Source organism: Meles meles, chromosome 8 (genome assembly GCF_922984935.1).
Source record: "Meles meles chromosome 8, mMelMel3.1 paternal haplotype, whole genome shotgun sequence".
Taxonomy (NCBI): Eukaryota; Metazoa; Chordata; class Mammalia; order Carnivora; family Mustelidae; genus Meles; species Meles meles.
In genome coordinates this window covers 65,000,777-65,025,963 of record NC_060073.1, presented here as the reverse complement: position 1 = coordinate 65,025,963, position 25,187 = coordinate 65,000,777, and the positions used below count along the sequence as shown (strand labels likewise).

Genomic DNA, 25,187 nt, shown 5'->3' with positions numbered 1-25,187 from the left:
TGCGCGGGAGCCCGGATGCGGATCCAGTTGGTTGAAAGCGCAGGGCGCAGAAGTAATGGCTGCTGTCGGAATTGCGACTGGTGGTGGAAATTGGTTTTCGGCTTTGGCGCTCGGGGTGACTCTCCTTAAATGCCTTCTCATCCCCACCTAGTAAGGGACGCGCACCGCGGTTGGTCAAAGTGGGAATGAGAAGCGTGGATGCCTGTGGGTGGGAGGAGGAAAGGAAACTTAGAAGTCAAATGGGCGCTGCTCTGCTTCCCCTCTGCGGATTGATTGTTACTTGACCTGAAAACTTGATCACAGCCCTGGATGGCTGGTTTCAGGCTTGGCGCTGTCTTAAGTGTTTCTAAGGCCTGGGCCCTCATCCATAGCGCGCAGATTAAGGACACCCACCTCCACCATTCATTTAACGGTATTTATTAGTTTCCTGCTGGCCAGGCACTAAGTCTTGGAGGTGCAGTGGTGAGAAAGACGCTTCCTGTTCTTGCCCTCGATAGAATTCGTGGGGGCAAATAGACAAAAACGATAGTTTCAGTGTGTGAGAGGATCTATGAAGGAAATAGAGTGAGTACGGGTCAAGGCTTTACTCTTTCACGAAGTGGTGTTTAAGTTAAAATTTGAAAGATGAAAGAGAATAAGCAATGTAGAAAGCAGTTCAGGCATAGGAGAGAGTAAGTGTGAAGGCCCCGTCGTGGGAAAGAACTCAGAGCATTCTGGGAACAGAGAGTGGCCACTGTGGCTGAAGAGCGTTATGGGAGGAGGAGACTGGCACAGGATGAGGTGGGTAGTAGCCAGATCACACAAGTTTCGGCTATTTGAAAAATAGGGGCAAGTCTCACAAAGCACGGAAACCAGTAAGAAAGCAACCACCAAGTAATGTGTATACTGTGGGTATTCAATAGTTATTAATATTAGCATCCACCGTCTGTTCATTCTTCCTAACTCTTACGCAGTGATTTTTTCCCTTCATTCCTTTTCTCCCTTCCCTCTAGGTCTCCCTACCCCCACCAGTTTAGGTTTTGTTTTACTGGTATCCTTTGGTTCAAGTTCTTGGTGATATCCTGTTGGATATGGAAGGAAGAACTGTATGTATAGAGTGTACATTCTTACTGATGGGTATATGAAATTACAGAAGCAATGAAGTGTGTGTAGGTTTAGCAAAATGACTTACAGAGACTTAGAAAAAGGAGTTAAGTACATAAGAAACATCTTTCCGTTGTAAAAGCAAATTGGAAAAATCTTTCTACAATGTAAATTTCTTTCAAATCAGAGTGAAAGGGAATTTTTTTTTAACTGTAAATCTTAAATCTGTACATTTAAAGTTACATGCTTTAGTAACTTGCTTTAGTTACTTAAGCCTAGAGATAATGTCTTCAGGGTTGTTAGTCCAAGATTAAGGATGTATGTAGTTGTAGTTAATTCTCTGCTTCTCAAATTGTAAAACCCAGGCATGTGAGAGGGAAGCTACAAGATAAGTGTAAATATAGTCAACAAAGTGTTTGTAAACTGCTTTTTACATACCAGGTACTGTGGCTAGGCACTACAGGGGAGGGCAAAATGGATATGATCACTAAACCCGGAAAGGGTGTGGTTTTGTAGGATAATAGTTCCAGAAACAAATCAATACAAATATATAATTACATAACTACACTTGTATTAAAAGCATTACAAAGGAAAAGAATGGGATTCTATCAGAGGACTGATAACTAGGGGGACTTACTTTAGATTGGGTGTCAGGGAAAGTCTCTGAGGAATTGACATGTAGTTGAAGGCCTGAAGACAAGCCCAGTGCATATCTTTTGGTAAACATAGGTAAATGCATTTCTGTTGAGTACTGTTTATGCTTAGACATGGAATTCCTAAGTCATGAGATCAATTTTGAATTGTGATTTAGAAGATTCCATGGGAAATTAAGGTGACATTGTCAGGAATTTGGGGGTGTCTATCTCTAGAATTCAGGAAAGAGATCAAGCTTGTATTGTGGTGTGGGAGTTAGCATTATACAGTTGATAATGGACACAATAAGTGTGAATAGGATTGTCCAGAACAGAATAAATTGCATGAGAAGAGGATCAAGAACTGAACCTAGGGGAACATGAGCATTTACTTGATAAATATTAGAGTGGAAAGCCATGAAAGAGACATAGAGGCGGTTGGTTAGGAAAATCAGGAGAATTGTCACTGGAAAGGTTGTATAAAACATTGGGAAGTGTTCATCGAGTTTTGCTGCAGAACTCACGGTTGACTTTGATGAGCGTTAACTCAGCAAGAATGTGTTGAGCCCATCCATGTATCAGGAGCTATTCGAGACATGGAGGGGAAGTACAGAGTGGACAAATGGGAAAAAATTATTCTGAAGAGGGGAAAAGGGTACAGAATATGCTACCCCAAAATAAGTCTCTGGCTTCAGGATTATTTGGGGTTGATTATTTGGAGAAATGGCAGGCACAGGAGAAGCTTTGGTGGTGGAGTAGGAGTTACTCTTTTGTAAGGAAAATTTACATTAGAAAAGATGTCTGTATTGGGAAGAGCGCTGTTACCGGAGATCACTTTTTCACCTGACAGACTCATCTGCGGCAGGGCACGGAACATCCTCTTCTGGCTTCCAGTGAATTGCCTTCCTCCCATTTGAAGGCCCAGGGCCCCTATTCTCTTTCCTCTGCTCAGGATCATGTATAAGCCTCAATCATTTGGCTGCCTTCTAAGTCTCCTATCTTTCTTATATCTATTTTTGGAGCTTCCATACATATGTGTTATTAAAATTGGCTTTTTTCCTCCTGTTATTCTGTCTTATGTCAGTTTCATTCTTAGGCCAGCTACAGAATTTAGAAAGGTAGAAGAAAACATGTTTCTTCGCTTGCAAGGGAGGTGCTTGACTCTATTTGTATATAGTGAGGAATTTGGAGACATGGGAAAGGCAGGGCAGGGGCCTTTTCCCACCTTCTCTGTTTGATGAACTCCTGCTTATCCTTAAAGATCTAGCTGGTGTGTGAAACATTTTCCAAATAATGAATTTTGTTAGAATTCTTTGTGAACAAAAGTAAGTCACCTCTGAACAATAGCCAGAGGACCTCCCTTATGAAAAAGTATGGGCTTTTGGTCAGCCCTTTAGATAATTCCAAGAACCTTTCTTTTCACTTACATATAGATCCCCAGCTTTTCCAGAAGGAAGTCTGGCCTTCAGATAAGTGAGCTATTTCGGATTATTTAATGCCTGTTTGTGTTTTTATAGGATCATAAGCTATGACTATACAGGAGTGTTGGTTCATTTAAAAGCATAATTTTAGAGGCACCTGGGTGACTCAGTGGGTTAAAGCCTCTGCCTTCGGCTCGGGTCATGATCCCAGGGTCCTGGGGTCAAGCCCCGCATCGGGCTCTCTGCTCCACAGAGAGCCTGCTTCCTCCTCTTTCTCTGACTGCTTCTCTGCCTACTTGTGATCGCTGTCAAATAAATAAATATATTTTTAAAAATAAAAAAAATAAAAGCATAATTTTAGAAATGTGAAATCAAGGGGTGCCTGGGTAGCTCACTCAGTTGAGCATCTAGCTCTTGATCTCAGCTGGAGTCTTGATTTCAGGGTTGGGAGTTTAAGCCCCAAGTTGGCTAGGTGTGGGGCCTACTGTAAAAAAAAAAAAAAAAGAAAAGAAAAGAAAAAAAAGAAGGAAACTTGAAATTAATAAATGTGACAAAAATCTCATTTCACTCATCTGATTGTTTTGAGTAGCCATTCCACAGATTTTGAAGTACACCGAAACTGGCTTGCTATCACTCACAGTTTACCTGTATCACACTGGTATTATGAGGTAAGTTTTTTCACTTTTTTTTTGGTGGCTTATCTTTTATCATGATGTGTGGTAATGATGTGTGGTATTATATAAGTATTACTGATATTAAAACAGTTTTCAAAAAGAAGTGTGTGTGTGATTACAGGTCTAATTAATCTTCATAAAGATTGTGCTTTTTCCTCTGCCCTGTCCTCTGGCACTCGTAGGGAATCCCTTTACTTCAAAGTGAGTTTCCCAGACTATAAATTGGGAGTTATAATACTTGCCACACCCTTTTTGAAAGAATTTGGGATTGAGAAGGAAGGAAAATTGGATTCTGGACCTGGCTGTGCCACAGCATAGGAAATATATTTCATTTCTCTGAGCTTTAGTTTCTCATCTGGCACATAAGGATTTGGAATGAATTATTTCTAAGGTCCTGTCTGTCCCCAGTATTTAGTGATTTATGAGACAAGGAATAATCAAATGTAATCTGGAGGCTTCTGGTAATATACAAAGCATTCTCTTCTATTATTTATTTTAAAAACTGTGTATTTTTATTTCTGGTATGAATTACTAAGTTGCATATGATATTTCATGAAAAACAGACCTCACTTCAGAAGTGTCTTGATCAAAAACAGCACTCTGCTGTAGGGAGATGTTTTTTAAGACAATCTAAAGTTTTCTGTGACTTCATTCTTGCTTTTTGGGGTTTTTTTTTGGTCAGATCAGAAAAGTCCTTAATAGCTTAAGAACAATTGACCTAAGGGATCAAGTTCTTTCTCACATAATAGCACTACAAGTATTTGGTAGGAATATTAAGGATCTGTAAGTATTACTTTAAAGCAAAATATTTGAAGTATTTCAGTCTTTATGTATGCAGACCAATTAGAAGACATTATATGTGACATAGTGGTCAAGAGTTTGGGCTGTGGTTCCAGACTGCTCTGTGTGACTTGCAGCTCTGCCACATAATGTCCATGCTGGGTGACCATGGCACACCACTTGACGTCTCAAAGCCTCAACATCCCTACCTGTTAATGATAATAAGTACTAGAGTGAAGTAAATATAATGCTTATAATACTTAGCATAGTCTTGGAACAGAAGAGCTCAGTAAACATTAAGTGTTATTTATAATTCGCCCTATTTGGGGCACCTGGTGGCTCAGTGCGTTAGGCCTCTGCCTTTGGCTCAGGTCATGGTCGCAGGTTCCTGGGATCAAGCCCCGCGTCGGGCTCTCTGCTCAGCGGGGAGCCTGCTTCCCCCTCTCTCTCTGCCTGCCTCTCTGCCTGCTTGTGATCCCTCTCTCTGTGTCAAATCAATAAATAAAATCTTTAAATAATTAGCCCTATTCATATAATGACCCTTGGACTAGGGGCGCCTGGGTGGCTCAGTGGGTTAAAGCCTCTGCCTTCGGCTCAGGTCATGACCCCAGGGTCCTGGGATCCCAGAGTCCCGCATCGGGCTCTCTGCTCCACAGGGAGCCTGCTTCCTCCTCTCTCTGCCTGCCTCTCTGCCTAGTTGTGATTTCTCTCTGTCAAATAAATAAAATATTAAAAAAAAAAAAATGACCTTTGGACTATAAATGAAAAGGCAGTCCCTATCTCCCCTTTCTCTCTGACCATTCCCTCTTTGTTTCCTTTGCTAACTCTTCCTTACCTGCACATCCTTTCCAAAAGCTGGTACTCTCTAGGGTTCTCTTCGTGGTCCTTGTTCTTTTAATTCTATAAGTCTTTCTGGGTGTTCACCACTATGTGTTATCTTAGGACTCCTAAAACTGTATTTAGGCCAGAACTGTCGTCTTTATCAGTTTATTTTAGGTAAAAGAGACTTATGTAAAAGATACTCTTGGGGCACCTGGCTGGCTCGGTCACTAGAGTGTGCAACTCTTGATCTTGGGGTTGTGAGTTCAAGCCCCACATTGGGCGCGTAGAGCTTACTCAAAAAAAAGATATTCTAGTAATGGGATGCTTATTTATTCTTCCTGCTCTCAAAAATAACAATGAAAGCCAATAGGAGCAAAACTCAGTTGTGGGCAAGGCTTGATTCTCTGTGAAAAGAAGCTCACAGTAGGAGATAAGGCTGGAGAGGTACATGTGGTCAGGTCTGGAAGGGTCTCTGCCATACTAAGGAGAGTGAACATATGAGCAGCAGACTACTTAACCGTGACTTCCAGCCTGTCTTTCTGCTCTGGCTTCAGCTTAAATTGATTGGTCCACTGACTGGAAAAGACACCAAAAAGATGCATAATAAATATGGAATGAACACAGTTGTTTTGAATCTTCATATGAAGAGGTTGGATGTTTCTATATTTGAAGATACAGCTCTTGGAGATAGCAAGATAGAGTCCCTCGTGTACAGCAGTGTGGTAAGCAGCCAAGGGCGTTGCAACTAAGACCGTATCGTGAAGAGCCAACACGGGCTGAGGACAGCCAGAACTGATAACCAGTAGAACCAGAAGACGCCTGCAAAGACCCAAGACTGATAAGACTCCTTTAAAAAGGGAGGACTTTTGCAGGAAACTTCAGACTCATCAGAGACTGACCTTTTTTTCACCGCATTCAATGTCTGGAGAGTCTGACAATTTGCTGCAAAATCCCTCCCTTTTTAAAGAGTCTTATCAGTCTTGGGTCTTTGCAGGCGTCTTCTGGTTCTGCTGGTTATCAGTTCGGCTGTCATCAGCCTGTGCTGGCTTCACGCTATCTGGTCTTAGTTGCAATGCCCTTGGCTGCTTAGCACACTGCTGTACGTGAGTCAGTGCTTGACATGAGTGACTCCATCTTGCTCTCTACAGCTCTGTTGTAGTAGCTTACTGAACTCGTGGATTTGGAGTCAGGAGATCCAGATTTGAGTTCCACCTTCACCAGGTATTGGTTAAGTGATGGAACTGTTCAATTGGGAGAAGATGATAGCTAATAGATTCACTGAATTCCCAAAAACTATTTAAGAAAATGGCCCCAGATAGAAATCCTTGAAGTCAAGAGAACCTTCGGGGCTAGATTTGGAAAGTCTTTGTGTGGGGAATAGAGACAGTATATAGACAGCCTCTGAGTACTGTGGGATTGGGAATAGTAAAGAAAGGACAGGAACACTTTGTTTTGGAAAAATGACCATCTCCCATGCAGCACGTGTCCTTCTCAATTTTTTTCAACACCTCCTGGTCCTCATTTTATTTAAAGTAATAAACGTGTCAATAAGATAAAGTAGGAATGAGCCTTTTACAGTTCCTGTAGAGTAAATGGCTCTTTAAATGTAGAGTGAACTCTGACATAGAAACTACAGCTGGGCACTGCTGATGTTAATAAAGTCCAAGTTGATGTTGACCTTCTTAGAATTACCTGGAACAGTAATTTCTAAACTTGTTTCTTAAGTATGTTTATCCTAGCAAAAAAGCATTTTTGCGCATTTACTACTCAATATGAGTTTATTTATAAGTTATAAAAGTACTGCTTTATTAATAGACTGTAAAAAATAGGCACTAAAAAGAATGAGATTAAACGATAGAATTTCCTCATTTTTCTATTTACAGTTTAATAGCTCATCTCGTTTACAGTCCACATTAGAAACTTGGGATTAGGGAAGGAACTTCTCATGACTGAGAGCTTAATGGGTAGGTTTGTAGCTTGAGTGCCCTAGACCAAGAGCCTCTGGTTTTGCCTCTTCTGAGGCTTCTACATTTTTATACCTGCAGGGGGAGTAGTTAGACTACTTATATGGACCTAAAGTTGTCATTTATCCTTACCACAAAGAGTTTTATTTAAAGAAATAAACTACTAAAATAAATAATACTCAGAGGTGAGTCTCTCTCACCTCATTTTATACCACAGAACAACTAAACAGTAGTCTCTGTGGGTACCCAGTTAGTGCCCAGTGAACATTCAGTGCAATTCCAGAAGGAGAGGAGTTTCCCATTGAAAAGAGCAACAAGTGCAGAGTAGGGAGATGATTACGGTCTGAGCTCTTGGAGGTGCAAGGTCCAGGTTTAGTATTAGGGACATCCTATGATGATAGTAATAATTTTTAAAATGATAGTAAATAATATTTATTGATACTGAGCTTGTATCTGGCTCAGTGCTATATAAGTAGTATTTTATATGTGTATGTAAAACTTAATGCTATAACCCATGAGGTACATACTACCATCCCTGTTGTTCGGATGAAGAAACTGAGACTTAAAGAAACCTAGAAAATGTAGTATCTGAAGTTATATACTTCATTTTCGTGTACTCTGTATTTCACATGCTGTGCATTTTCATCTGCTCATTAGTGACTGCTCATCCACTTAACTAATGATTATCTAATACTTAATATATCAGGCACTCACTAAATATTCAGAATACAGAAATGGCAAAGAATGGCATTTGCTGTTTTAACCTCAGTACGTCGTAACCTACTGGAACAAAAGATAAATAGCATTTGTGTTGCATTTTGCTTTTTAACTGTATTTCGTATGTATTATGTCAGTTAGTCCTTATAATACCTATTTTACAAATAGGGAAAATAAGTCTGAGACAGAACTTGAACCCAAGCTAGTGAATCATTTGTTATGCCATAGCTCCCTTTTTATATTTAGATGAGTAGCATCATATCACAACCAAGTTTATTCTTGCAAATTTCATAATTTCCTTTCAAATATAGTTGATTCTACTTAAGGAAATTGAAGACCGTATTAAATAACTTAGGAAGCTGGGACGCCTGGGTGGCTCACTTGGTTAAGCAGCTGCCTTCTGCTCGGCATGATCTTAGGGTCCTGGGATCAAGTCCTGCATTGGGCTCCTTGCTCAGTGGGGAACTTGCTTCTCCCACTCCCTCTCCCTGCCACTCTGCCTGCTTGTGCTCTTTCTCTCTTTCTCTGTCAAATAAATAAATAAAATCTTAAAAAAAAAAAAAAAAACAACTTAGGAAGCATGCTTGGTTTCTGCTCAGTCTTACATAGGAATTATTCTATTAATTTAAGTCATTTTTAAAAATATATATTTATTTATTTATTTAACAGAGAGACAGAGCACAAATAGGCAGAGAGGCAGGCAGAGAGAGAGGAGGAAGCAGGCTCCCCGCAGAGCAGAGAGCCCGATGCGGGGCTCGATCCCAGGATCCTGAGATCATGCCCTGAGCCGAAGGCAGAGGTTTAACCCACTGAGCCACCCAGGTGCCACTAGGTCATTTTTTTTATGTTTTTTTTTTTAGTAATCTCTACATCGCACGTGCTGCTCAAACTCACAACCCCAAAATCAAGAGTCACACACTCTTCCAACTGAGCCTGGCAGGTCATATTTTAAATGCAATTTCATTTCATATCTTTCTTAAAGACTAGAGAACGAGGTTTTCAACCTTTACACACACTTCATTTATTCATTTGTTTTAGGATACGTTCTCTCTTCGATTTTCACCACAGGCAACTTCAGAGTGGACCTTGGATTACCCGCCTTTTTTTGCATGGTTTGAGTATGCCCTATCACATGTTGCCAAGTATTTTGATCAAGAGATGCTGAATGTCCATAATCTGAATTACTCCAGCTCAAGGACCTTACTTTTCCAGAGATTTTCTGTCATCTTTACAGATGTACTCTTTGTGTATGCCGTCCACGAGTAAGTCTGAGAATGTCATTTTGTGGGAAAGGTGTTGAGAACATGCTATAGTATTAAGTAGTATTAACTGGTTCCTCATTTGGGGGAAATGAAGTTCATATAATAGCGAATGCTTGAACAGTCCCAAACTCTATTTGTGTTTTAAACTATACAGTGAGTAATCATAGTAAACAGTCTAGCTGAGTCTTCTGGAAGAAAATGTGAGATAAATTGGGGTTAAAAGGCAGAGGCGGAATAGGAGATTGTGAACATTGTGAAAAGTAGTCCCAAGTAGAGTTCCATAACCATTTCTCCTGCCTAGAATGGTTCTGTATGCTTTTCTTTCCTTTCCTTTCCAAATGCCCCCAGAGGCTTCTGTGACCTACCCTATTGTTTAGGATACACACATACATGTAGCACACACGCACTCATGTACACACATGCATTGTGCTGACCACACTGTGTCCCTTCAAGTGAACCTTGTCACAAGTGGATCATTTCTCTTTGTAAAGCCCTGAACCCTTTCCCCATTCAGGAAAGAGTCCCTTGGGAATGTTTTAATCCGTGATCATTATCATGGAGTATTTCCTGTTTGACACCTTAACTTTCAGTCTGTTTATCACCTAGCAAGAGTTGAAAGGGAATTCGATTTGTGGTGCAGTCCTTTAAACTCAAAACCTTTGAATTCAAGCTTCCAGGCAAAGTGTATATATAGGCAGAAAGAGGAGGAGTAGAATTAATTTCCATCTGCAATGTAGAGGGAGCCGTTAAGTAAAATATAAATTGTTGAGATCTATGTACCAATTCCTAGAACCAGGCACCAAGTATAGATAGTAATTTACTTAATTTTTTCAATTACCCTATAAGGTTGCTGTCTCTGTTGATGAGGAAACAGACTCCATGGAGGAAAAGCAGGTCACCTTTTGTTTTTTGGCTTAGAATTCTGTTTTTAGGATTTGCCAATATTCAAATGAAAATACATTTTAAAAAATCTTTGTATACGATTATATATCTGTTGTCAGTTTTGAAAAAGAGAAATGTACACATATACATAACATAAAAATGACCCATAACTTCACTTACAGCTATCACATTAGCATTTTGGTGCCTATTATTTCAGCCTCTCTTCTGTGTCTGAATATAATTTTATAAAGTAAAAACAGTATCATAATTTTTTGTTATCTGCTGTTGTCACTTAATAATAGATCTTGTCCTTTAAATGATACACATTTTTAATAAATTGTTTTTTAAATTATTTGGACAACCAGGAGCTGTAAGTTCATGGCTCTATTTTTAATTTGACTGCTATATTAATATAATATAAATATATAAATATTTCATATTATATAAATATATAAATATACATATTTAGAGTGCTAGATCATCTTGGTCTGCATTTTTTTTAGTACAGTTGACACACAATGTTACATTGTTATTATATTAGTCTTAGGTATGGTCTGAATTTTTTACTCAAGGACTAAAATAGTTTATGCCCTCTCAGTTTTCAAAATCCTTTTGGGTTTATAGCGGCTGCTTTTTAATTTTTCTTTTTATTAAATGAAGATTTTGTTTCCAATCAGCATAGCTGAGAAAGACATGGAACTGGTCCTGAGGTCTTTGCTTCTGCTGTCACCTTTTTAAGCAGTCAAGAACAGCATGGACAGTTTATCAGGAACAGCTAGTAAAATGTGTCTGAGTGTATCATAGCGTACTTTGTAATAGTATTGTGATGTTCTGATGAAGATGAAAGGTGTTTCTGCTTCCTTCCTGCTGTTTCGATGTAGGTGTTGTAAATGCATTGATGGGAAAAAAGCAGGTAAAGAACTTACAGAGAAGCCAAAGTTTATCCTATCAGTGTTACTGCTGTGGAACTTCGGGTTGCTAATTGTGGACCGTATCCTTGACATTTTCTGTGCTATTCCTTTACTTATTCTGATATATACTAGGTATAAGATTAATTATTTCTACAATGATGATTCTGAAATATGAGCTGCTTTTGAAAATGGATGTGGGATGGGTTGTTGGGTTCCCCAAACTATGGTTTCTGTGGGTTCTCCAATTCTACCAGATTCTGATTGTTAGAGCACTTTGTCTCTGAAAAGTTAATGATGTTCAAGAACCAGTTAAACCACCAGTAAGTAAAGCAATATACTGGGATTTGTTGACTGTCTTTAGATTAATATGTTTATCTTAAATAGTTTTATAACACATTGTTCTAAATACCTGCTCTAGGAAAGGGCCTCCCTCAGTGTTGCATATGGGAACAGACAGGCCTTAATGCTTTTCTGCCATTTTGGCTTACCACGTATTAACAGGCAAAGTTCTTAAATCCAGAAGGTTTGAATGAAACTAAAATCTTAATGATAGAAGCCTGATGTTTTATAATTTTCATAAAGGTAGCCACGTGTGAGGAAAACACCCAGACTTTGGTTCAAGTCTGACCTGGACTCAGCTCTTAGCTATGGCATCACAGTAGCTTTAGGCCATATGTGCATTAATGGCTCCGAGCTCTAACTTCCTTATGGGCTCATTGGGAGGCTTACTGTGTAAGATTGAGTATAGGTACTCTAACCAAGGGCCTGCCACATGCTAGCAGCTTTCAGTGGCTTTTGGCCCTTATTTTCTCATCCCTAATCCTAAAAAACAAAACCAAAAAACTTGCCCCGTCGCTGCTGGGCCTTTAAGGTAGAAAAACATTGGAAAGTTTCCTGGTTTTCTTCTTAAATGTAAATTTCTTTATGCCCTATATAATCTTTGACACTATATACATGTTAATTAGAGTTTGTCTGTGATTTGACTCTGTTTATGAGAAGTCCAAACTGGGAGGAATATTTTTGTTTTTAGTTTGCCCATTAGGAAAGCATTTGCATTTTTATACTCAGTCTGCTTACCCAGTTCAATTTGAATTTGGTATCCTCGGTTATTTTTCCTTAACCTAAGCTCAGATATTCATTTCCAGTACAATGGTTTTTTATTTGGATTAATGCTACTCTCCATTGCACGACTATTTCAGGTAAAGCCAAAATAGGCTGATGAGATTTTTGCTCCTTAAGTCTGACTTTGAGCTTATAAAGGCAACAGTATAATGGGTGATGGACAGACTTATTTGACCAGTTGTTTTGAATTGCCAAGCGCTATAGACACTTGTCATTACCGAGCTGTAGACACTTTTCATTGAGTGTTTCACAAATCCCATCTCCTCTCTTGATAACTTTCTTCCTCTTACGTGTAGACTCTAAAAACTTGTTAGAGGGTGGCAGTCCTGAAATAAACTTGAGGTGCTATGTTTGGTTGGAATCATTTATCTAGGAATGAAATCTTCAGTTTTTACAATATAGTCACTGATGGTGGGGTTTCACCATTAGATGTAGGCTAGCATCATGTAACAGAAAGTATGGGATTTGGAATCAGAAGATTTGAGTTGAAATCCTGACCGACCCTAATAAACTGTATGACTCAGGGCTCACACAAATGCTTTGGCCGCTTTGGGTTAGGTACATTATATATATCTTATTGAGTAAACCTCACAACTATTCTGTGAAGTTATTGTAATCATTACCCTTCCCTTTGTAGAGGAAGAAATCAGAAGTTCGGATTTCTGGTCCACCCCTCCACACTCTGAATCAGAATCCTTAGCCATCAGGGTTTCGGACTTTATAGGGAATTCTGATTCACAGTCAGGTTTAGGAACCATTAACCCAAGGCAAGTCATTTAACCTCCTCAGCCTCAGTTTTTGCATCCATAAAATGAAATGTACCCTCTTGTTATATTGTTATTTGAAAAACAGGGCTCCCTACTGGGGCACCTGGGTGGCTCAGTTGGTTCAGCATCCAACTCTTGATCTCAACTCAGGTCTTGATCACAGGGTTGCATTCAAGCCCCACATTGGGCTCCACACTAGATAAAGAGCCTACTTAAAATGGGGCTCCCTACCTCATGGGGACTTTGGAAACATCAAATTTGATAATCTGTTTTAAAGTTCTTTGTCAACTATTAATGTCTGGATATGTTTTTCTTTTAACCATAAAAAGCTACACAGTACGTAGAACATCATTGGCATTCAGTGATTGTTGAGCGAATAAAGTTTAGCTACAGACCCATCTAGACCGTCTCTGAATCTTACATAACTGATAAAATGGGTAATGAGAGATCCGAAAGCCCCCCATTCTCTTTCCTTATCATTCCTCACTCATCTGTTCTAGACCACACCCAATGAGAGAGTGAGAGAAGGAACCTGGCCTTTCATGGTCCCTTTTGCAGTCTCCTTGCTGAACCACAGGAACATTATCTCATTTGATCCCCAGATTCCTGTGAGGTAGGTAGAAAGCAGATTTATTTAGTTATAGTCAACCTGGAATTTTTTTGTTTATTTGTTTTAAATCAGACTATCTTTAGTTTGTTAGGGTCAAGTACTGTACTTGGTATCTTCAGCCTGACGGTTCTATACATCACCTGATCTGTAACAGCAGATTGAAATGCTTCTTTGGTAACATAACATCATATATTTTCTTTCATACTCTCCTTCCCAGCTTCTCTCTGGAAATCAAGTCCATCTGTTGTAAAACTGTAAGGGAGGGGACTGAATTCTCAGGGCTTTAGATAAGGGGAATATGTAATGTGTTGTCATGATGTGTCCTGTACCTCAGCATCAAGCTTCGTATTGAATGAATACTTGTTGCAGTAATGAACTGACTCAGTATAAAAACTAACTGGGATCACTTGCCTTGTTTTCACCTTATATTGCATGTAGAATATTTGCCTGAATTTTAAAAACTTTTTATTATAGCAAATTTAAATCATATACAAAAGTAGGGAAAATAGTACGGTGATCTGCACACATACACATACGCAGGATTATTTTGAAACACGTTCCAGACGCAGTATTTCGTTCATTAGGTAGTTCAGAATCTATATTTTAAAACATGTATTTTTTGTTGGTATATCTTATATTTTTAATGGATCTTTAAATTAAAGATTTTATCTATTTATTTGACAGACAGGGATCACAAGTGGGCAGAGAGACAGGCAGAGAGAGGAAGGGAAGCAGGCTCCCTGCCCAGCAGAGAGCCCAGTGCGGGGCTCGATCCCAGGACCGTGGGATCATGACCTGAGCCAAAGGCAGAGGCTTTAACCCACCGAGCCACCAGGCGCCCCTAAGTTATTATATTTTTATTGAGACATAGTTGACAGTGTTACCTTAGTTTCAGGTGTACAGCATAGTGATTCAGCAACTCTGTACCTTAGGGAATTCTCACCACAAGAATACCACCGCAGCTCCCATCTGTCACCATACATTATTAAAACACCACTGGCTATATTCTCTATATTTTAGAGAATAGTCTCTTTTATTACTGTGACTTACACTTTTTTTAATTTAAATTCAGTCAATTAACATACAATATATTGTTGGTTTCAGAGGTACAGGCCTATAGTTCATCAGTCTTGTATGATACCCAGTGCTCATTATATCACGTGCCCTCCTCAATGTCCATCACCCAGTTAACCCATCTCTCCAGCACCCTCCCTTCTAGTCATCCTCAGTTTGTATCCTCTGATTAAGAGTCTCTTATGGTTGTTGGGTTTTTTTGTTGTTTTATGGGTTTTTTTAAGATTTTATTTATTGGCCAGAGAGAGAGAGACAGCAGAGAGGGAACACAAGCAGGGGGAGTGGGAGAGGGAGAAGCGGGCTTCCCGCTAAGCAGGGTACCTGAAGCAGGGCTTGATCCCAAAACTCTGGGATCATGACCTGAGCAGAAGGCAGACACTTAACCATATTGTACATCTGAAACTAATACACTGCATGTTAACTGGAATTAAAATTAAAACTTTAAAATAAAAAGCTAAAAATCCCAACATTGGTACATTCAGATTTCACCAGTTTTTCTCCTAATGTTCTTTTCTGTTTCAGGATCCAACCAGGGTAGTATATTACTACATTTAGTTTACCCTGAATTTTAAAGTGATATTTCCCTTTTAAATCTCCTAGAAAAGGCATATGGAAGGAGCATTTCTCTTTGCCGTTCTTCTACACTTCAAACACATCTACCTCTACGTAGCACCAGCTTATGGTATATACCTGCTACGGTCTTACTGTTTCACTGCAAATAAACCAGGCAAGTTTCAGTGATAATAGCAAAACCTTTATTTTATTTTTTATTGGCTTGGTAATTTGCTTCTTGAGAGGGTTTTATGAGGCACAACAGATACCTCGTGACTATTGTGTTGTTGTTGTTGTTTTTAAGATTTATTTATTTAACAGAGCAGGAGAGCACAAATAAGGAGAGTGTCAGAGGGAGAGGGAGAGGCAGACTCCCCACTGAGCAGGGAGCCCAGTGCCAGGCTGGATCCCAGGACCCCAGAATCACCACCTGAGCCAGAGGCAGACACTTAACCAACTGAGCCACCCAGGCATGCCTGAGATACCTCTCAATTACTGATCCTACAAACCCTTTACCCATTCTGACTTTTCTGTGCTCTTGCCACAGTATACCAAAGATTGGTATACTATCAGGGGATACTCCTAGTTCTAGCACATTATTAAGTTATGGTGGTCCATGCTCCTAGTAATGGTAATGTTGCTTTTCTGTAGATGGCTCTGTCCAGTGGAACAGTTTCAGCTTTGTCCGTCTTATTTCCCTGGGACTGATTGTTTTCCTAGTATCCGCTCTTTCATTGGGTCCTTTCCTAGCCTTGGTAAGTCTTTTTTTTCTTTTTTTTAATAGAGTAGTATGTGTTTTGTTGTTGCTGCTTTGTTGTTTAGAAAAAAATAATAAAACCAAGAATGTATAAAATAAACAAAACTACTTTTTTCTTACTCTTCTCCGCTATGACTCCCCAAGGTAGGATCGTATTCTTTCCAACATTTTTGTTCATAATCAGATATGCATGTATATATTTATATGTTGAAGTATATGTCTTCCACATAGACACACACACTCAGAATCTATAATCATCATTCACAGATTTCCGATTTGCTCATTTCCCTACTTGCTGTAATTTATTTGTAACTGTAAATCAGTACTCATGGTGTTTTTACAATTCACTGACAGCAAACATTCAAAGTGCCCAGAATATTACACATGTTCAACAGATATTTTTTAAAATTGCTCCCTTCTTTCCATACCCTGAATTCCACTAATTAATTTTAATTCCTGGTAAAACTGAAAAGCATCGCATCCTTTGTAAAATCTTCCTTTGGGGTCACCCTCTTGTCAGTAGACTTGGATAAGCTGCACACTGCCCTTTTCTGCACCGCATAAATTCTTCCCTTAGGATGCTTCTCTCATAACAGCAGTGGATTGGTATTCAGAATATCTTGTCCCCCGTCAACAGATGAGGTTAGATAAGAGGAGATTCTGACAACTGCTCAGGATCACATAACTACTTGAAGGAACAAAGACTGGAACTCAGACTTAACTTGCCACTCACCATGTCACATAGTTCCTAGTTCTCTTTCTGAGTCGGAGAAGATTGGTCACTCTTGAATCTTTTTTCTACAGAACCAGCTGCCTCAAGTCTTGTCCCGACTCTTCCCTTTCAAGAGGGGCCTCTGCCATGCGTATTGGGCTCCAAACTTCTGGGCTTTGTACAATGCTTTGGACAAAGTGCTCTCCATCATCGGTATAGTAGCAAGCCTTGGTACATAGACAATTTGGAAAGGACGAGTCACACTGAGAAATGGAAAGCACTGCTTTGTGTTTGGAATATGGCTGAAGTGTTTGTCCTGTAGCTGTGCGTTCCAAGTTTCAGAATGAACAGGGGAGTAGCTCTAAGAACTAAGGCTTCAGGGCAGTAGACAGACTATGCGCCTTACAAAAACTGTTCATGGCCATGACCTTGTTGATCCTTCCCTTGGGAAAAAAATAAAGACATTTTTAAAGGTAGACGTTTTTTAAAGGTAATTTTTGCCTTAAGTAAGACGTTATTCAGCAGTTAATCCCACTTTTAAACTTAACGTGCAGAAGGAAAGAAGAATGTATAAGTTGTGACTCTGGGTATTAAACCAGTAAGGAAAATGATAGCCATGCCGAGATGAGAAGAAATGAGAAACCTAAGCTAGCCTTTTAAGTTTGGATTGTGATAAAAACAAAACAAACAATTTAATCTTGAGATGGTTCTGCTGAAAATAATTCATTCTGGAATAATCCACAGTAGTTTGTGAGTATAGCCTAGCTATATAGGTAAATGGTACGATCAAGAGAAAGGTCAGCAAACTTTGTCTCTAATGGGCCAGATAGTAAATAGTTTAGGCTTTGCAGACCACATAAAGTGTTTTTTGTTTGTTTGTTTTACAACCTTGGAAAGTATAAAAACTTCATAGCTTCGGGGCTGGTACAAAAGTAAGTCACATGCTGGAGATTTGACCCTTAGGCTAGACTTTGTCAACCCCTCCTCTAGTCTGATGAGTTGTTTGGAAGCCCACCGGCATAAATTACTGGCTGTGTGGCATTGTTCAAGTCAATGGGATAATAGAAGTGACCTTCCGCATGCACCATGTTGTAAGAAACACACAATAATAAGGAAATGCTACATTGTTCATAGTAGGGGGCTTTGGAGCCAGACAGACCTGGGTTTAATTCTACAACTTATCACTTGTGTGACTTTGGACAAGTTACACATCTCTTTGTGCCTCAGGGGCCTGAAAATAATGGCTGCAAAACTCTGCACATGATAGCTGCCATTACTGTTTTTGGTACATACTTGTAGGAAATCATAATATCGGATTATCCCTCACCCACTGTGAATCCAGCCTTGATGTACATGGATCCTTACAAGAATTTCTTAACATTTATATTTCAGAAACCTTAACCAACACAGTATGAGATTCAAGGGTCACTTTCCTTGCCTGAGTCAGGAAACTATGCTTTACGCTATCTTTTATAAAAAAGATACAAAAAAAAACAGATAACTGTTTCCTCAAAGATGTCTTAACCTGAAACATCAGTGGCAGGGAGATAGCTACTAGCTTTAAGGAGAATCATCAGACTGAAGGGAAAAGGAAAGACATTAATGAATACAAAGTATTTTGGTAGTCTATACCTTTCCACGTTTCAGTGATTTTCAGTGGTATTAGACAGGGCCATGCAGGTGCTCAGACTGTCCTATTAGCTTTTTTGGGATGGGGTTTGCATCATCATCCTCAGAGTTTTTTCATTTCACAAGTATTCCTTGAACCCCTGTGTGCTGGGGATAGAAATAGATTAATCATCATTTCTGCCTTTATGAAATCCAATACAGTGGAGGAAATGAGCATATAACCAGATACAGTGCAGTGGGGTCAACACCATTTAGAGATGTGTGGAAAGTCCACATGTGTGTATCTCTAGCCCACAGGAAAATCAGCTCTGCTTTTTTATTTAAAAGCTTTCTCAGATGAGGGAGTGAATTAGGAGTTAACTTTGCAAATTGAGTAGGCCATTCTAAGCAAAAGGGCCTAGTGTGGAGAATCCTATGTCAGTTGGTTGTGGCCACAACACATTTAATGAAGCGGAAATGAAGCTGGAGAGGTAGGAAGGAGCTAGATTGTGGAAGACATTCTCTGCCATGCTTGGGAATATGGACTTTGAAGGATTCCAAGCTGGTGTGTGACGGTCAGACCTACATTTTAAAAGCCTGCTCATTTTAGAGGTGAGAGCAGATTGCTAGTCATGCTGCCTGCCAGCAAAGTTCCTTTTAAGCTGCACGAATTCCCTAGTCTAATACACACAGCTGCTTTGCATTGTGTTATTGCAAAACCAGAGCCATTTTAGGTAGAATAGTACAGAATTGAATTAAAATATCTTGACCTTGAAGTAGCAATAAGATTTAGTAGCTTTTTTTTTCAAGGAGTTGGCTGGTGAAATATTGTACACTATCGATAAAAATAAAGTATCTACGTATTCCGTAGGTTTGAAATTGAAACTTCTTGATCCCAACAAAATTCCGAAGGCCTCAATGACAAGTGGTTTGGTTCAGCAATTCCAACACACAGTCCTTCCTTCGGTGACTCCCGTGGCCACCCTCATCTGCACTCTCATGGCCATACTGGTAAGAATTCACCCACAGTACTCATTTCTTGAGTTTTCTGTGCTTTTCTTTTGTGTGGCTGGTTAATTTCAGCTTCCAAGTTTTTCCAGCTGTATGACAGATACCGTGGCTGTGATGCTGTTGCAGACTGAGGCATTTCATTTCAATTCTTAGAGTAACAGAACACCTTAAGGAAAGATTACCAGTAAAACTTCTGTGAGAAAGATCCCTCACTATGGCTGTCAGGTTATCTGTCTATCCTCAGATGAGGAAAAAATAAAAGCCAGGGAGAAGGGGCGAAGACTGCACTGTGGATAAAGAGGAAAATGTGTGTAGTGGGGAAGTTGGGTTTCTGGTGTTGTTTTCATTGTGACTAACTAGTCAAAAATCGGAAGTTGTCTGGACTGCAGGGATATTTTTGTCTTGATGATAACCATGAGTTAAGAGAGTCAGCAATAGCTGTTTGAGCCTCAGACATTGAATCTAACATGAGCCAGATGCTGTTAGAGGCTTCCTTCATAGATATTTTCATGATAGCTTAGCGATCACAGTGCTCTCAATGTCATGGTATAATCTTGGTGGCATTCAATATAAATAACTCAATCCTACCTATAATTACACTCAGCTTTAATTTTGGTTTCTAAATGATCAAACCCAGCAAGACACCTGACCCTGGTTAATTAAATGGCAGTACTGGTTGGTAATTAAGCTTTGCTGGCCTGCTTTGTCCTATGTTTTAAGATAAAAGCTCTTTTTAAAACCTCAGCCTCATAAGCTGCATGTGGAAGGCCATAGTTTTCTTGTTTTTTTGTGTTTTTTTTTTAAAGATTTTATGTACCCATTTGACACACACACAGAGAGAGAGAGAGAGGGAGAGTGCACAAGGATGGGGAGTGCCAGGCAGAGGGAGAGGGAGAAGCAGGCTTCCTGCCAAGCAAGGAGCTCAGTGCAAGGCTCTATCCCAGGACCCTGTGATCATGACTTGAGCTGAATGCAGACACTTAACCGACTGAGCCACCCAGCCGCCCCCATAGTTTTGTTATAAATTATACTCTAGCCCACAGAGCTAGGTATGTCTTTATTAATATGGCAAAATCTAATTTATTATTAGCCCCAAAATGTTTATTAGTTTGACCTAATAGGTTCAGTGGCTACTAATTAATTCTGAAGATGTAATAAGGGGCTTACTAGATATCCTAGAACTTAATTTTATTTTATTAATTCTGATGAACAGAATTACTTTAATGGGGCGCCTGGGTGGCTCAGTGGGTTAAGCCGCTGCCTTCGGCTCAGGTCATGATCTCAGGGTCCTGGGATCGAGTCCCGCATCGGGCTCTCTGCTCAGCAGGGAGCCTGCTTCCCTCTCTCTCTCTGCCTGCCTCTCTATCTACTTGTGATCTCTCTGTCAAATAAATAAAATCTTTAAAAAAAAAAAAAAAGAATTACTTTAATGACTTAAATATGTATTTCCAAAAGCCTTTTTTTCTGAGTATATTTTTTATAACTTTTGTTGTAGTGTTCACAAAGTAATGAATTATCCCAGTTTAATGGAGAATAAATAGCCTAAGATCTACAGTTTTTCAGAGATGATATAAATTATATTCGTCTGAAGACTTTCTGTAAAGCCTCTTTTGAATGATATTGAAGTTTTATCTTTGCCTGTTGTTTCTAGCCCTCTGTTTTCTGTCTTTGGTTTAAACCTCAAGGGCCTAGAGGCTTTCTCCGATGTCTAATTCTTTGTGCCTTGAGCTCCTTCCTCTTTGGGTGGCACGTCCATGAAAAAGCCATACTCCTCGCAGTTCTCCCAATGAGGTAAGTAGATAATTCAGTCAGCGGGCATTTCTGACAGATTTCCCAATGACCCTGTTGTTTTCTGTTTGATCTGTCCCTTCTTGACATGTCCTGTGGGACAGGCAAAGACAAAGATGTACGGGAACAGATTTATACTAGGACAGGACAGGGATGCTTAACTTGGGATCCCTGGACCTATGAAATTGCACGTACCATTTCTGCATTTTTTTTGTTAAGAGGTACTATAGTGATTAAGAACCATGATACTGGGCTGTTAGATCTGGATATTGAACGGCAGCATAGTATAGAAAAGCGTGGGCTTTGGTGTCATCACATCTGTGAAAATAAGGTTCCACAGTTTCTTGGTAAGTGTAGTTAGTCAAAGTCAGTATCGAGGCTATTATGGAATGAAATCTAACGTTTGTATAGCACTTCGCATTTTGCAGAACTTTTCTTGGGGTGCTTTTTGAAGGGGGTATTTTGTGGGGCCTTTTTTGTATTTTTTTTCTTTTGAGCCTCACAACAACCTTTAAGGTAATTAGGGTAAGTGGGTATCATTCTGTCTTAACATCTACAGAAACTGGAGCCCAGAGAGTTTAAATGACTTAACTAAAGCCACATAGCTAGCAAGTAGCACAGTTAGGACTTAAACCTGATGTTATAATGCTGATTCCTACGATCTTTTCACTGTACCATGCTTTAAAAAAAAATTCAATGCAATAGTGTTCATTTTGTATAAAATTAAAACCTGATAGATAGATGGTAATATAATTAGCCTTTTTTTCTTGAGATTTCTCTCAAGTCCTATGAGAAATCATTTAAGCTCTGAAGGAACCTTAAGCAAATTTGTCACATCAGTACATGGCTTGTCTGGATTCTTTCACCAACGTGGAGTTTCCAAATTAAGAAAGAGGGCAAAACTGCTAATGTCTTTGGTTAGAATTCATACTAGGCACCATCAGGCACAGGGGACCACCCCATAGAAGAGCTGTAGGGTTAGAAACTCCTAAGTCCTCTTTCCCTGGCTACCACCACTAGGCAGCTCCCAATCCCACAACATCCCTTTCTCTGGAGAAGGCAATTACTCAGGGAAGCAAGACTCTTTATGAATATGCCCCAGTTCACTGTGGTACATTCTTCATAAATTTTCCCACTACATTAGTATTCTTAATTGAATTGGACCTGTAGCAAAGATCAGTGTGTTATCTTATGCTTAAATAAGTTCTAGAAATAATGATAGATGCAACTTGTTCTTAGTTTATTCAGGCTATCTGTAAGTACCCAAGTTTCAGTTGTTTTAAGGAATTATTATAAGAATTTTTATTTTTAGCCTTCTGTCTGTGGGAAAAGCAGGAGATGCTTCAATTTTTCTGATTCTGAGCACAACAGGACATTATTCCCTCTTCCCTCTGCTCTTCACTGCACCAGGTAAACAGCTTTTTTTTTTTTTTTTCTTTTTTAGAGAGAGAGATTTAGAGATTTGATTGCCATGACCTTTCCATCAGGGCCTGAAGATCAATACTATCTGAGTTAAACAACTTTAAAATCTCTTGGAAGGAGTGAGCTCATCCATTGTCTTAAATAAAACCTCTAATCTGTCCCTAATCCTTAGTATCTTTAGATATCACAAAAATGCACAATTAAACTCAAAAACCTTAGCTAGCACTATATAGCTGTGTCAGTGTGCTTATTATATTGCCTTATGTATCGCAAATCATTTTCTTCTCAACTGAATTATCATCTGTATTTTTTCTTTATTCTTTTAACAGAACTTCCCATTAAAATCTTACTCATGTTACTATTTACCATTTATAGTATTTCTTCGCTGAAGACTCTATTCAGGTAATCCAAAAAAGTACATTTAAAATTATGTTTGCTCTTGTGAAATGTTTCCTCTTAAATGGTCAGCTAAGCCTTCTAAGAATATTTTTTAAGTTTTAAGAATAATAGAACAGCATTACAAAAAATTGGCCAGTTTTTTTTTTTAGGGAGAAATTACCCATAATCCTATCACTCTGACGTGACAACATAGTTCATGTCTTTATTTTAAGGTATATTTGAGGAGGGACTACCTAGCTGAAATTAAAACCTTATAGGAAAACTAAAAATTGGAATGTAAAATATGCATTATGAGTAAAACCACATTGGGGCGCCTGGGTGGCTCAGTGGTTTAAGCCGCTGCCTTCGGCTCGGGTCATGATCTCAGGGTCCTGGGATCGAGTCCCGCATCAGGCTCTCTGCTCAGCAAGGAGCCTGCTTCCCTCTCACTCTCTCTGCCTGTCTCTCTGCCTACTTGTGATCTCTGTCTGTCAAATAAAAAAAATAAAAAAAAAAAATCTTTAAAACCACATAAATATAGATGCATAAAGCTAAAATACGTGTAAAAAGTCTTGTTACAGAATTATGGGTAGAATTCTTTTCTTTTACACTTAATTTAACATTATCTGTGTAATTTTTTTTATTATGTTATGTTAGTCACCATACAGTACATCATTAGTTTTTGATGTAGTGTTCCATGATTCATTGTTTGCTTGTGACACAAGTGCTCCATGCAGTCCGTGCTTGGAGGGGGGTGGGGTGGGGAGGTGGGGGAATGGGTGAGCCCGGTGTATTTTTTTTTTTTAAGATTTAATTTATTGTTTGAAAGAGCGCGTTCATGAGCAGGGAGAGGGGCAGAAGGATAGGGAGAGAATCTCAAGCAGACTCCCTGCTGAGTACAGAGCCTGACACGGGCTCAATCTCACAACCCTGAGATCATGACCTGAGCTGAAACCAAGGCTTAACCAACTGAGCCTCCCAGGCGCCCCCGTATAATTTTTTAAAGCTTCCCTATGATTCATATCTGATTGTGTCCATGAACCTTGTATACTTAATTACATTAAAACCCAGTTATAACCATATGACCCAGCAACTGGACTCTTAGGTACATACCCAAAAGAACTGGAAATAGGGACACGGATCTTTGTATACCAATGTTCATTGCAGCATTATCCACAGGAGCAGACAGAGATTGTGTGAACCATGTAGAATAGGCAAATTCCCAGAGACAAAAAGTAAATTAGAGGCTACCGAGTAGGGGTGGGGGAGGAGGAATGGACAGTGATTATTGCTTAATGTTTCCAGAGATTCTGTTGGGGTGACGATATTTTGAAAGTGGCTAGTGGTTATGGTAGCATTATTGTCAATCTACTTAATGGTACTGATGTATATACTTAAAAATGGTTAAATAGTAAATTGTACGTGATTGTATCAAAACAGAAACATTTTACAAACCATCCATTTTACTGTTGACGATATTCTGACTCCAGCATCCCAGCAGCTGCCTTTCCTCTTCCAGGTGCACAGCTGATTCCCTCGGCCGCTTCCGCCAGGTGATGGCGTAGGTGGCTGGTGATTGGCTGCATTTGGACTCTTGAGATAATGCAGTGCAATATCATTATCAATATTTTCTAAATGTGAAATTTTAATTCTTTGGACTCTGGCTTTGACTATTCTGCACATTAGGACAGTGCAAGTGGGAAGCTTTAACTGAGAAATGTTTGCTACACCAGAGTGACGCATTTAAAATCAGGCCTTTCTCCTTTTCTCTTCAGAAAAGAAAAGCCTCTTTTTAATTGGATGGAAACGTTCTACCTCCTCGGCCTGGGGCCTCTGGAAGTCTTCTGCGAGTTTGTATTCCCTTTCACCTCCTGGAAGCTGAAGTACCCCTTTACCCCTTTGTTACTGACCTCAGTGTATTGTGCAGTGGGCATCACATATGCTTGGTTCAAACTGTATGTTTCAGTATTGACTAACCCTCCTGTCAGCAAGACAAAGAAACAATGAATAAAGGAACTGGTTGGATGTATTCCAAACAGTTATTTCATGGGAGATTAATCAGAACTTGAAGAAAGTTGCTGGTGGCATGAACCATCCATTTCAGTTGTTCTGTTTGGAGGACCATTCTAAACTTGGCCTTGCGCGGCCTAGCAACCCGATTGTCACCATGGTGAAAGCCATTTGTCCTCCAAAAGCAATGAAACACATTTGAAATGAATCTCGCCTTGCCCTATAAAA

The 25,187-nt window shown here is 39.5% G+C and overlaps 1 protein-coding gene across 6 annotated transcripts; it reads left to right on the top strand.

Annotated features, from left to right (window-relative positions):
- ALG8 (ALG8 alpha-1,3-glucosyltransferase) lies at positions 1–24,990 on the top strand. Of its 6 annotated transcripts, none has more exons than XM_046015291.1 (13): positions 1–150; positions 3,726–3,804; positions 9,162–9,355; positions 11,119–11,228; positions 12,280–12,347; positions 15,322–15,448; positions 15,925–16,028; positions 16,835–16,955; positions 19,222–19,361; positions 21,013–21,152; positions 22,462–22,559; positions 22,901–22,973; positions 24,725–24,990. In XM_046015291.1, exons 1-13 carry the CDS (start codon positions 56–58, stop codon positions 24,954–24,956), a joined length of 1,581 nt encoding a protein of 526 aa, XP_045871247.1. In that variant the 5' UTR covers positions 1–55; the 3' UTR covers positions 24,957–24,990. The 6 variants fall into 6 exon arrangements, with proteins under 6 accessions (XP_045871247.1, XP_045871246.1, XP_045871245.1 ...); XM_046015290.1 differs by having other exon boundaries at positions 16,835–16,973; XM_046015289.1 differs by having other exon boundaries at positions 9,132–9,355.
- Positions 24,991–25,187: the final 197 nt, after the last annotated feature.

Coding starts and splice junctions, on each gene's coding strand:
- ALG8 (XM_046015288.1), top strand. CDS start 56: ATGGCTGCTGTCGGAATTGCGACTGGTGGTGGAAATTGGTTTTCGGCT. Junction 151..3,725: donor TGCCTTCTCATCCCCACCTA/GTAAGGGACGCG, acceptor TGTTTTGAGTAG/CCATTCCACAGATTTTGAAG. Junction 22,974..24,724: donor TCGCTGAAGACTCTATTCAG/GTAATCCAAAAA, acceptor TTTTCTCTTCAG/AAAAGAAAAGCCTCTTTTTA.